Source organism: Rhea americana, unplaced genomic scaffold (assembly GCF_003343005.1).
Source record: "Rhea americana isolate MKP2758 unplaced genomic scaffold, rheAme1 scaffold_86, whole genome shotgun sequence".
Classification (NCBI taxonomy): Eukaryota; Metazoa; Chordata; class Aves; order Rheiformes; family Rheidae; genus Rhea; species Rhea americana.
Window position 1 is genome coordinate 1,477,812 of NW_028187044.1, and position 13,904 is coordinate 1,491,715.

A 13,904-nucleotide genomic window follows, 5' to 3' on the forward strand; every position below is an offset into this window, starting at 1 on the left:
CCTGCAAAATTTAAGTTGTCTCTCCTGAAGCAATTCATTATATTCAATTTGTTCCACATAATCCTCCTCTTATCTGCTGTGTGGAAGATTAAGTACAGAACAGGACTTTAAGTGAAGAAACAAACATCTGCTTCTGTTTGAGGTAGATGTCTACAACAGAGCTACCTTTGTAACCTTTCCTTTAGTATACTGCTCACGGTAAGAAAACATACCTGGGAGGGCATAGGGAAATCARGGTTACAAAAAGACAACAATTTTCAGTTTTATGCCAAGCACTGGGGATATCAGTGGAATCTAGGAACTACTCTACATATGTGTGTTTGGGGGGGGTGTTTTTGTTTTCTTCAATATGCATTTGTCCCTCTGCTTCAGTGCACTGTTAGTTAAGCTCTTGCTGCTATCCAAGAACCACAGCTCTTATGTTACCCTTATAACCAGGTGATGCCACAGTCACCAAGTGACACAGCCTATGCAAAATCACCAAGCCTTTTTGATAATCACATCAACAAGCCTGATAAATCTTACTACTTAAAGAATTTCAGCAAGACAGAAAAGTCAACCCAAACAGATAAAACCACCATTTTATTAATTACTTTTCTTCAGCAAATTATCAAGACAGCTTCAAAATTAAGTATCTGTATCCAGCACAGGATTACAAAAAATAGAAGTGAATCATTTGCATACCATCAGTCTTACAAGGAAGGGTCTTTTTATATCTTGCCCTCCTCATATCACCTAGCAGTCAGTAAGAAACATGTATGTGACAATATCAGAACCATGAAAGAAGTGACCTATAGTTATACAGAGCAAGTCATGGGTCATACAGTATGTATTTGCTTTCCTTTAGTTAGGAAAATAAACTTAAAAAAAAGTCCCAGAAACTGGTAATTACTGTTATTACAAGGAGATTGATTTGAATCTTACAAGTAGGGTTTTGAAGAGCGACTATTTTGAGTGCATATTTTGAAACGAAACTACCTAAAATGGGAAATACAACGCAAGAGAAACCCACTGATATGAAAGCATTTAGCAATAGATGAGGTGACTTGTGTCCAGAATCAAAAGAAAAAACACCAAATTATGCTTTTTAATTTAACAAACATAGACATATCAAAGTAATACCCAAATACAACGGTCACAAATGAATCACTAAAATGGACACCATTAGATGTGCAGACTCGGTTCCTTCCTAAAACAGTCCATAGAATTGTTGATTAAGAGCATAGTACCCAGGTCAATAGTATCCAAGAATAGAAACAGATYTGAGGCTGAAAGAAACTGTTTAATCACTTTAAAATATATATTTCTCATTCCTTCTGAAATGAAACTCTCTACTGAGCTTCTCCTCCCTTCAGCTTGATTACTCAAAGCCAGTTTTCCTATCATGCAATCCCCTCAACTTCTGCTGAGCAAAAGTCACCCAAAATGCTTCCCCTGTTCCTCTAAAAAACAGARGACATAAGGGAAAACATAAGCTGGTGGCAAATCCATAATCATTAGCTCCCAAACACAGTAAACTTCAAAAGCCATACTTTGCTATAGCTGTTATATTTAAGTCATTTCCACAGTGGATCTGAACTTTTCACTCAACAGACACTCACTTAAGCAGACCACAAATACATTGTGCAAAGCCTCTGAAAGCAGATGCCTTGCTAATTTACAAAACTCAAAGTTCTCACATCCCTTAATGATAGAATAGATTTAAACTTCTCTCTAAGCTGTTCCCTTCTCCACATGTTCTTTTCACTGAGATCAACATATTGAATAAGTTAATTCAGAGTAGAGTTCTGTTCTGGTAGTTCACCAGTTCCCAGTCTTCACTATTTGTTTTTTAAATATAGTTCTGTACATTTTACCTCAGTTTAAGAAAATATTTTGGAACAGCTTTCTTCCTTTCATCTGAGAATTTCACAAATCATTCATCACTCCTAGGTGACAAAAACTGCCTTTTAACCCTCAGTGAAAGACTGATGCCTAATACAGTTTMTTTTCCTACTGTTCCTCTCCTCTTGATGCAAAGTGATATTATTTATTCCCCATGACTGATAATCTCTGAATCCAATCTCAGGTTCTGAATTCCCAAAAGTGTTATGTGAATGCCTCATGGCAAGCTCTGATGTGTTTGCAACAAAAGGGTGTCACCCAGGTGCACTCTTGAGTAATGTTTTTGAACAAATAGCTTGCTTATACTTCAAAACATTTTTATAATTTGCAAACTTTTTTTTTTTTTGGATAATATAAAAGGGATCAGTTCAAGGCCAGTTAAACGAACCAGTTAAATCTGATACAGGTCATACAAGAATCAACAGTAGCAAAATAGCCAAATGTCCACAACCTCTATCATTACAGTCTCAAGAAGAAAGAGATTGCAGATGAGAGAAGGAAGCACTAAATCACCAGGACAGACCAATGCAGTAGCTCTCATAGCTGGCAAACATGAAGCCACAAGAATTTTTATAGCTGCTTTCCTCCAGGAATACCAGTATTCTGTTGAATCTAAAACAAAACCCTTTATGTAAAATACTAGTCCTTAAACCAAAGGGAAAAGACAACAGAAAGAACAATTTTCTGCTTGCATGAATCAAGCTGACACCCGTTTAAAACAGACACAACAAAAATTCGCTTCAAATTTAGTTTCCACTATATTTTAACACAATTTAGCAAACCTCCCAACATAAAAAGCACACTTGTTTTTAAAAACATTTCTGAGTTGTGGGGGGCAACTTTGCATTGCATCTCATTTAATTTCCCATACTAATTGCTACAGTTTGTGATCGTCAACCAGGAGTACATTAAGAATAGTCCAACGCCCATTTGTCATCTGCTATTCTCCCCCAAGCCAATCCTTTTCCAGGAAGGAAATACGAAAATACAACAATGATCCCAATCTTTAAAGGGCTCCAGGATTTAAATTTATCATCTTAGTATATGGTAAAATTTTACTGCTAGACCAGCAAAGCACAGTCTCTACAAACACCACTACAATGTAGCATTAAAGTTACTGTTTGTTTTTTAAAAGAACAGCAACATTTTCTAAAACAAGAAACAACTACACTGGAAGTGTACCTCACCTTCTTACCTTCAGTAACTTTAGCTGTTACTGAAACACTCAAGTTAGCTGCATAAGATTTAAAACAAATCTAGTCTCTAAAGCATAATAACCATTTCAACCGAAGTTATCAGCCAAATAATTATTCATATAGATTTTTATTGCAATAGGCAGACCTTCACCCCTGAAAGAGGAAATGAAGTGAAAAGCAATTCAAGATACATAAACAAAGTACAATTCTTCAGATTTTACCTTTTTTTCTTATATCAAATCAACTTYGTTTACCTTATCACAAAAGTCAGTAAGAGCTGTGAAGTCCCATTTCTTGGCATAAGCAACATTGTATCTCAGTATGGCCTCCTAAGGAAGGAACACAGCAAAATAAAGCTTTGAGACACAGAAGAAAAAGGATTTAATTTATGAAATTTCCTTTTTGAAGGAACAGTACCATCTAGTGGCTAAAACCTGTCACAGAGCCTATCAAAATACATTCAACTGTACTCACATGGCACAACCCCGTGTTAATAAATCCCCTATTTTAAATTCAATAGCGAAAAAGCTATGGTTTACAGTTTCCTCCTAACACAAAACAAGACAAGGTTTCCTTGGATCTGCCTMTAACAYACAGCATAAGCATTCCTACACACACCCCTGCTGTCTTTAAAAACGGAGACAGGAAAGAGAAAAGAGGAGAAAAAARGGGGGGGGGGAGAAGAAAGAAAAGCACCYTTCTGCAATATGGTAGAAGTTTTACCAGTTAAAGARTTGGAAGCACAACAAATTTAACTTGGCCCTTGCACACCAAGAACCAGTTTAAAGAATTCTCAAGAAAATTTAATACTAAATAAAATAATATCATCAAAGAAAGTTTGATTAGTTGCTTGGGGTGAAGGGAAGGAAGGGGAAAGAAGCACTAACAGTTCCTTTAAAGTGTCTGTAGCTTCCCCATCCTCCTCCTTCCCTGCCTTTCAGGTGTAAACTAAATTGCATTATTCCTAGTAAAACTGTAAGATCAATTTTAAGTTGCTCCAAATCTCAAATCATTAAATCCTGGTGGAAAAGTCAAGAGTTGGGGAGAATTGTCAGAGTTATCAATAGAATATTAGCCTCAAAATATAAAGACGTTTTTTTCCCCAGCAGCCTGAATTCTTTCAAATGTAATGACATACACTTGTGAGAACAGTTCTTGTGTCAGATTCACTCAGGAGAAGCCAACCTTATTTTCACCTGCCTATATCCCTACAATTCTTTTTATAAAAAAGTCTAGGTGCTACATTTACCAAAACCCAGCTGCTCCTGCTGGACAAATAGYTTTGTATACACTTATAAAGTATAATTTATTTTAATAACACCAAAGAAAATCAGTGCCAACATTTAGGACAGTCTGAACTTTGGCTTTTTTGCCTAGCCATCACTGTACTACTTAYTAGTCTAAGCAGCCTAGTAATGAGAAAATGCATCAAGCAAGCCACAGAAATTAAAATACAGTTCTTTCACTTAATACAGTTAATACTAGTCTCTTTTCACTGAATAAACATGACACAATCTGTCTCTGGCAAGCTACCAAGTAGTAAGAATCATTATCTGACACTGAATCAGATACCAGTGTTAAGACTTCAGCAAGGAACACGTTTCATAATTCATCTGATCGAGAAAGATTTAGAATTTCTTTGAGTTTACAAATACTCATCCAATGACCACCTTTCTTTCAAGTTTTCAAAAGAAGCGCTACTACTCCCCAGTATGAAGCAGGTTAGCATGCGGATATTTCCATCTATATAGCCAGCAGAAATATTTAAATTTTATCTCTCTTGATATAAAGGTGACAAACACAAAGAAATTAACATGCAAAACTGGAACTGAGAGCAGCTTCGGAACAGTTCTATTTTTGTGACCCTTTGGCCACTTGCAAAAGATGATGGTTTTGTGAAAGTTYTGTACACTCCACAACAGAAGTAGCTTCTCTATAAAATTGACTACTGGATGCCTTATTTATTTTACTACTACTGTGTGTTATATAGAACTTTGAGCAGTTATTTTTTCAAAAATAAGAGCTAGACTGTTCTGTCTGCCTATAGAGTTACTCTAAATTAGACTAATCTGAAGATGGGAAAATAAAGGACCACAGATTCCCCCCAAAACACAAGAAGTACTATCTTTAATCCTTCTGTCTAATTCTTTCAATTAACTACAGTTACAAATTAACTACAAATTAACTAAGTTAGAATAAAACAGAAATTCCATATCTGAGTTTCACAAAAGGGTAACAGTATTTCTTTTTAAATTTAGTTTTAAAAATATAGCTTAAAAACATTAAACACAAGATCTAACAATGCTGTTCAGCAGCTATTRTATTTATAGAGGCAGTAAACCAGAGTTCTCAACAAATGTAAGGCCCTTTAAATTGTAATAGCATTCAAAGACACCCACCATAACCAGAAGTGATTACTGAGAGAAAAACAAGATGTTTCACATCTTCTTTACCTAGTGAATTTGTAGAACTTATTAGGGGATATCTTGAATAGCACAGATTAAGTGATGAAATAAATAGGACTGAGCTGAACTTATTAACAGCACCACATGAAAAGCCTGAAAGTATTTCTATCTTTATATTTATACAGACTTGGTTTCAAATTGACAAACTTACCTTCAAATCATGTGAGCAGGTAAATTTGTTWAGTAAGGCGGTTTGGATTAGTTCCCATCGACTTCCAGCAGTTCTATCACCATTCTTTAAAATAAAACCCCCCAAAAAGTCAGCYGAAAACATTCAAAAACGGAAAGACGTATTTAGTGCTAATTTTCTTCCTTGCTACAAAATTTTAGAAGGATAATCTTATTTGTGAGGTTATTTTTAAATAAGTGATGTATTTTGAGTTACTATAAAGCACTTTTTGAAAGTTTTACGCTGTTTCATTTTACTTTCCTAAAGAGTTCCTTTTTAATTGAAGCTGTCTTTTTCACACATGCAGTACTATTCCTCAGGCTGAATAAAGAAAGTGGGTTTTGCACATACAACATTACCACAGTTTATGAAATCCACTGCTTGGAATATAAATCAAACTAACTTTAAAAAATGTAATATTAAGAAAATTAAGGACACTGATCACAACAGCAGACCACTATGCCTCACTCTTCCATCAACCCAATTTAAAACATCCCATAATATTTTTTCTCAATAGGAAGTCCTAGTGCCTATTTCAAGCAATTACATGATATTTATGAGACTACTGAGGGGYAGGTCTTGCTCAACTTGCAACAAAGATTTTATCAACCCTTTATCATTGAAATATCAACTGAATTCATTTAATACTGCACCTGTAAAGCTGATAAACAAAAAAGAGAGAGAGTAGTTCCYAGAGGCTATAAAAATCTCCATTCCAGCTTCAAGTATCACCAATACAGTTTTCACCACAGGACACATACTTTAATCACTGCCCTTTAAGCTCTTTCAGCAGGCATGCTTAAAGCCATGACAAGAAACACAACAAACCATGCAAGGCCAACTCTATAATCTTTCTGCCATCATTTTAGCAGAACAGTAAAGTCACATATMTTTCAATCAGTAACACCTGACAGAGTATTACAGTTAGAATTTGGCTAATTTCATTCATATTTGTGAATCCTCTACAAATCACCTAAATGGCTAGATAAAATAACTACTAGAAGAAAAAAAAACAAACCTTCCCTCTGTCTGAAGCATCATTTCTCAGAATCCAGCTTTTCAGACCAGAYATGTCTATCTGTCAGGTCTTCCAATTCCAAACATACAATTCATATATATGTATGTGAGTACATGTGTGTGCGTGTGTATATATGTGCGTGCATGCGTGCATTTAAATGTATACTTAGATACATATCTAAACACAAACATTTTATTGCACAACYGTAAGCACTGTTATCTTACCTCATCCTCTATAGGGTATAAATTCTGTTCCGAGCAGGGCATTTTAACATGTTTGTTGTCCCACAAATCTTTGTAGTGCGTTGGAAAAGGTTTAGGTACCTCTCCTTCCCTCAAGAGGTCTACCTACAACCCAGGGGTAGAGAGAAAGAAGTTCAAAGTTTCACCTTTGAAATTTTATATGGAACAAARGAACAGAAAGCACAAGCACATAATTACACAAAAAGCTCTCATCTGCAGTCACCGCTTTTTAAGAGGGGGAAGCTAGACATCAAAAAAACAGTGCAATGGATTTTTCCATTTCTTTAAATCCAGAACAACACACACCACAACTTAAAAACAAAAACAACTGCTCACTGAGGTTACTGATAGGAGTTCTATGGCTTCAGACAGGAGGTAAAAACTACAGAATTAAAGATCCTCTCAAGTCTTAAACTTGCTGAAAAGAACACCACCTTGCTATTTGARCTCTTTATGTGCACAAAAATAAGGCAATATGTGCAACTATTTTCATGTCTAATTATCAGTTAGATATCCTCATTTATAAAGTTAAGAAGTAGCTACTTAATCAAAATATTTTCACCAAAGTATTCAAAATATAGTTTGAAAAGGAACCATAGCCAAGTACATAAATAACATCTTTTAAACTAATAATGAACAGAATGGTAAGTTATTATAGATTAAGCAATAGTTTAAACTTACTCCATAAAATATGAGGAAATGWTAAAAAATAAATAATACAATGTTCTTGAAGACCTAATCTGTTACATGGCTTTCTGGTAGCACTGTTTTCTTTGAAATTTGCATTTATTAAAACTTAGAGCACTTTATTTTGTTTGGGATTTGTCCAGGACCTCACAGGTTTCTGGTCACACATTTTCTTTCAACAATAATTCTACTATACATTACTCCAAAGGAATAAAGACATACATGTCAGATTCGATCTAAAATTCAGTGCTAAAATTGCTACCAACTCCTCTTCATTCATAGTCTTTTTTTTAATATATACCCTGAACCTACTATATATCTCAAATTCAAATATAGATATATTAAAAATAGAACACTTTTAAGTACAAATTTTACTTGCAGACTAAGTCCCACAGTTTACAAATCATACCAGGAAGTATGAATATACTTCTCTCTAACAGGCCAGAGGCTGTAAAACCACTATTACATTTCCTCTGGATCTTAATATCCCAATTCTATGTATCAGAAGACAAGTCAACTTTCAGCAAAATCAGTTGCCCCAGTCTGATAGCAAGGAGCAGCAAAGAAAGTTTTCTGCAACCTGCTAATGCATGGCAGGATTGCATTAATTTCTTATTAACGAATATCAACTCAGTAAAAAAAAAAAAAAAAAGGCTTTCAAGTAGTACGTCGAATAATCGTACTCTGATGGTTACTGTGTGATTAGCTGAAGGTCGCAAATGYGGAAGACGGGCTGCACACAAAGGCATTCTTCTCATATCTTCAATCGGCGTCCCAAACCATTTCTTATTAGTTGGAAGAGGAGGTGGCATATATTTAGGAATCTTCCTTCCCAGCCTCTGAGGTTTGAATTCACATTTTTCTTTCCTGCTGTTAAATATAATTAAACATTTCATTTCAGCTGAAAAACACAGCAGACAAATGCATGGGATTTCCACTTCTGGGTTAAGTTTATAATCCTGTCAGCCTCTGTGCGAGCCTTGCTGCAGCCGCAGGCCAAAGGTTTATTTGGGGGGGGGGGAGGGGGAAATCCCACCACTAACTCCAGCCTCTTCCCCTCATCCCACTGAAATTCCCTTTTTCTACATGCTCAGAAACACCTACAAAACGCAGTAGGTTAACAAGGCAGGGTTCTCCTCTGTGGAGCCATGCTACCTCTTTCCTAGACTCTGTTTATCCATGATCCTATTCCTTATTAGAGACTTTACCAGGGACAGAAGTCAGAGCCACTGGTCTGCATTTGTCAGGATCCTCTCTAGAGTCTTTTATCAATTCTGAGTTAGGAAAACAAAAAACAAAACAAAACAGAAACATGTACGCCCGTGCACACACACGCGCACACACACGTGTACACATACATACAAACTAAAAACTAAAATTAAACTCTTGATTACCTTTTCTCAGYTGAATTTTTCATGTCAGATAAAAACTTGTAGTGACACCTGCAAATTTCAAATGCGCGCAAGAGCAGATGAACTTACCCTCTTCTAAAGAAATATGTTTGATTGTTGATCTGAAATATTTTGGGAAAAAAAAWTTGAACCTGATGAAAACCCACAGCAAATGCACACGAACTGCCTAACAAACAAGTCTGTCCAGAACAGAGAAGGGAGACTCTTGTTCTACATCGGCTTAAAAAAAAAGTAGACCTCCTCTTCCCTCCCTTTTTTTAATCCAGCAACCAAAAGGAGGTCTATAATGGAAATACAAATCGGATCCAAGTAGAAGTTTTAGCAATAAGATTATGCAGTAATGGCATCAAGAATCTGTGAAACCTATTGAAAATTTTGCACTTTCAGAGAGAATGTGTCAAAATTTTTTATTTGTATTTAGAAAAAAATGAAACCTACATCCTCTCCATTTCAAATGGTACAAAACACTTGCAATGGCTGCAATAATTTTTTTCCTTTAAAGATTCAAACATGAGAAAACATTTTCAAAGCTAAGTACRTAATCCACACAACACTATTTTTATACTTTTTTTTGTTCCTCATGTTTTGCTTTGATATCAGAAAATAAAAATACTGGGAAGGCCTCTTAACCTTCACCATGTTTCTAGATAAGACTGCTTTTATGTTGCAATATGATGTGTAGATGCAACTTTTTCAAATGTGTAATAAACTTTGTATCCTTGTAAGTTGACACTGGAGGCAAAAATGTTACCYGGAAATTAACATGAAGGGACATGACAGTCCATTCCAAACTTCACTCCTCCCTCCCCTACTGCAAAAAAGCAAAAGTAGGCCCAGGTTTCAAATAAACGCATATTCTGGTGTTCAGCACGTCACACTGAATACACTTGCTGCRCTGCTGTCCGTTCTCAGCATTTCACRTAGTGTCACTACTATTCCTTCTTGAGGAGAACTTACCAACTCTTTTTCTGCTGGACTGTAACCACACAATCTGACTGCAGCAGSTAAGAGTCCCTACATAGCAGTTACAACTGTTCCTACAGATTTGGTTGTTTCTACAGCTTAGCTATGTGTTTGATGTGACATACCAAATGTTTCTCATTCAAAAGAGAAGGTTCTCAGAGAAAAACACAAAATAAGATAAAAGCCTACACTTTGAGGTATAGTTTAGATCTCTAAGCTCCTTAGCAAGCTTACTCCATCTCCTGGATAAAGATGTCCAACCTGTTTGCTGCGTCTCTGTGTACACCAGTATCTTCAGGTGCAGATAATGTCCAAACTTTGGCTGATCATATGCAAACGGCATAGTCACATTAGCATGACTTTACTGATGACTGAGATCAGTTTAATACAGCCCTGTTTCTTTCTCCTCCAGTTAAGATTTCTGCTACTCTTATCTGCTGCAGACCTGGTCTACCTAAAATTCAGAGGAGAGCTTTAAGATTTTCTAACTGATCTCTGAAGCACTATAGACAATTTCACTATTTTGCCTGGCAGTGAAGTATAAAACTCCCACATCATCTTATTAACACCAGAACATCTCCCTGCAGCCTCATACTTCACCTTACTAATTATTCTGTAAAGCCCCACTAATATTCCCATTTATCCATACAGTAAAACTTTGCATCAGTTTCCCTTCTCAAACATGTAAGTATTTTAACACACTTTTCTCTAGCATTGACAACTGCAAGTCTGCCCCAACCTCTGCTGTACTTTTACAACAGCAATTAATTTAAACTAATGGAAAGAATATTCACTTAATCCATCATTTTAAACTTCATGATAATCTTTTCCATACTACTTTTAGCCAGTGCTCCATCACTACTTTTCCTCCCCAGAAGCTACTGTTTTTCCTTGCTTTCCAAATCCATTCCCAACCTACTCATCTCTTAAGATTTTCATATGCAAGCTTCCCACCCTTTGTCACCCTCTTGTTATTTCTTTCATCAGTATGTTTTGTGGTGCTCCTCACATCTGGAGGCAGCTCTCAGCAAATGTGTGAAAAACTACCCTCTTGTCCTACTTTAAGGCCTGAGAGGAGACATTAGACAGAGATAATTGTTTATTACACCCACTAAGTAGTTCTCCCTCACTTTCTCAGTCTCCTGCTGAAATCTAAGCTCTTTGAGGCAGAGATTACCCTTTTGTCCTTTACAACCTCTAGCATATGGAGTCTCAGGTCATTCTGTTTTATGCTGTAGTGTCTAATCACTATTTCCTCCTTTCTCCCAAAATATGAATAAAAAACAAAAACCTTCATGAACATCTATACAATTTCTTTGAAAAGGGAATTTTTTCATGCTGATCTCAATCAAAGCATCAATATCACTGTTTTTGCAACAAAATTGACTCAGCACTTTTAAAAACATGGCAAAACAATAAAAACTAAGAAAACACTAGTTTCCTCAAATATTCTAAAGGAAGCAATGAATGCTAAATCTACATTTTGCAAATCACTCCCTGTACTACCATTTGTTTTCAAGCATTAAAAATGCCACGGTCCTAAACCACTTCTTTCATAAACAAAAWCAACTTTCCACATTGAGCATAATTCCAATGATTTAAAAAATTGCAGTAGAAAAAAATACATCCTTTAAAAATGTAGTCCCATTAAAAATAGTTATTTCAAGCTTGCAGCAAAGTTGTCTTCATTTCTTAGCATATATTTTGCAAAATCCAGCATCCAAAGTGCAATCGCTGAGAATTAAAAGAAAGTGAGAAAATACAGATGAACAAACAGAACATTACCTTTTCTCCTCAATTTTTGGTATCCTTATGAAATGAGAGGTGATTTTGGAGTCTTTCTTCCCACCCTGTTTTGCACCTTTGCATTCTGACAACAGAACAGGAGAGATCCCAGGTGACTTTGTATGCAGACCATCCTCTTTGACAGGATTGTCTGTTCCTTCAAAGCCTTCACAACCCTTGGTAGAAAACCGTGACTTTCTTGACTCCAGTTCAGCATCCATGCATCGAATTCTGGAAGACTGGTTTATGGATTTTGACATATTAATCTCCTCTCTCTCATCAAAAAATGGACTTGTTTCTTCATCGGCCTCTGATCCATGACAGCTATTTTTAGAATTATCTACGTCCATTGGTGACTCTGGTTCACTTTCTTTCTCAAAAGCAGGAGAATCCCCAGAACTACTCCGACATTTGCTCAGTCTTCCAGGACCTCCAAGATCAGATAYGCCAGCATCACAACCAGCATCTGAAAGCGGGCTTTCTGGAACTACATCCCCTTCCTCTTGTTCRCTCATCAAACAGACTACATCAACAGAATTGCAACTCTTAAGCTTCTGTGAATTGCACGAAGCCACTTGTCCATCAGTCTCGGTGTCTTTTGAGGAAAGTTTTGTATTTCCCATTTTCAAAGACCGGCCTGACAATAATTTCCTTTGAGTCCAATTGTCACTGTTTTCTTCACAGTGTCTTTGAGCCTGTTTGCCAGTTTTGTGCATCTGATCAATGTTGGCATTTCTAAAGAGGTCTCCAGACTGGGTCCCTTTCACAGGCTCTGTGTCCAAGACTGGATCTTTACACACACCTCCAGCCTCCCAGTTATACATGCTGCCTGTCTGAGGCAAATTTGCATGCTGTGTACCAACTTCCACAGATAGTTTTGGATAATTTTGCTGACAAATATTCTCTAGCTTTCTCACATCATGCTCACAAAAGTTGTCTTTTTTAATGGAAGTCATCTTGAGATTTGCTTCAGTATTATTATTAATTTTGCTTTGTAAGCTGTAGAAGAGAAGTAACAGAACTTAATACTATCTCCAAATGAAATCTTTTTTCTTTTCTTTTCTTTCTTTTTTTTTTTTTAAGACAGAGAATGATTATAAACATACAATAGAAACTCCATCATGTCTGCTAATTGAGCAATACCAGCACTGATGAGTTTTACTGAAATGGGAAATATATTTCAGTAATARTGTATTTCCATTTAAAGGCTTCAAGGAATGAGGACTCAGTTGCTTACCTTAGTAATATAGTCCAGTGATTCATTATCCTTATGTTCAAATCTAAGTTCTGTCTAAACTTCCAAAACTGTATTAAGCTATGCCTCTATTAGCTTAAAGTTCATTATTCAGGTAYTTTCTCCAAATGAAAAAAAAGTTAGAAATCATGAAAAGTCCTCCTTAACTTTCTTTTTAATTAGTTAAGAACAGCAAGAGTAAAGAACTCTGTTGTTTTGTAGCTATTGCTTCAGATTCACCTTTAGAAGAGCAGGATACAGAATAATCCAATAGTCTCAAAAACATCATGCTATTTCCTTACTCTTGAAAAGTCATACGCTAACAAAAATCACCATACATAGGTATAACACTGGAGTATGTTTAGAACTGATAACAAAAATTAAATTTTGAATTATTATTAAATTGTAATTATTTAAATTATTAAGAAATTAAAGATTATTAAAATTAACTTGTTCTGTACTAAGAATTACACAAAGAATGGGAAAATGTTTCCTAACAATTAAGGACAACCAACTTAAACTTTTCAAGAGACATGGGAAAGTCCTATCAAGTTTGCATACTGATTTTTGTACAAGTTTATTGATGAGGAAAAATACTTAGATGCTATATGAATCTTAAAAGAAATCTACCTGCTCTTGGTGAACATATCACTGAAAAAACCTTCTACAGAATGTATTATTACAGTATTGTATATAATTTACACAAACAAAACATGTTAAACTGTTTGTCTGGTCATTGCCCAGTCTGCCATTTGCGATAAATAAGAGAATTCCTGATCACCATGTAATCCTAAATCCAGCAACTGAGCGTCTTAATGCATTTCTGAAGGCATTCCTTCTCTCCATGAA

At 35.8% G+C, this 13,904-nt stretch overlaps 1 protein-coding gene across 3 annotated transcripts in view; it reads right to left on the reverse strand.

Annotated features, from left to right (window-relative positions):
- PARG (poly(ADP-ribose) glycohydrolase) overlaps positions 1-13,904 on the reverse strand; it is a 76,815-nt gene that overhangs the window by 59,923 nt on the left and 2,988 nt on the right. For 2 of the 3 annotated variants that reach the window (XM_085323683.1, XM_085323685.1), the window contains exons 3-7: positions 11,822-12,820; positions 8,345-8,531; positions 6,957-7,079; positions 5,697-5,780; positions 3,335-3,409 (exon numbers count right to left, since the gene is read on the reverse strand). In XM_085323683.1, coding sequence (XP_085179809.1) covers positions 3,335-3,409; positions 5,697-5,780; positions 6,957-7,079; positions 8,345-8,531; positions 11,822-12,820 — 1,468 coding nt within the window. The remainder of the gene's footprint in view (positions 1-3,334; positions 3,410-5,696; positions 5,781-6,956; positions 7,080-8,344; positions 8,532-11,821; positions 12,821-13,904) is intronic. The other variant, XM_085323684.1, reaches the window with a different exon arrangement.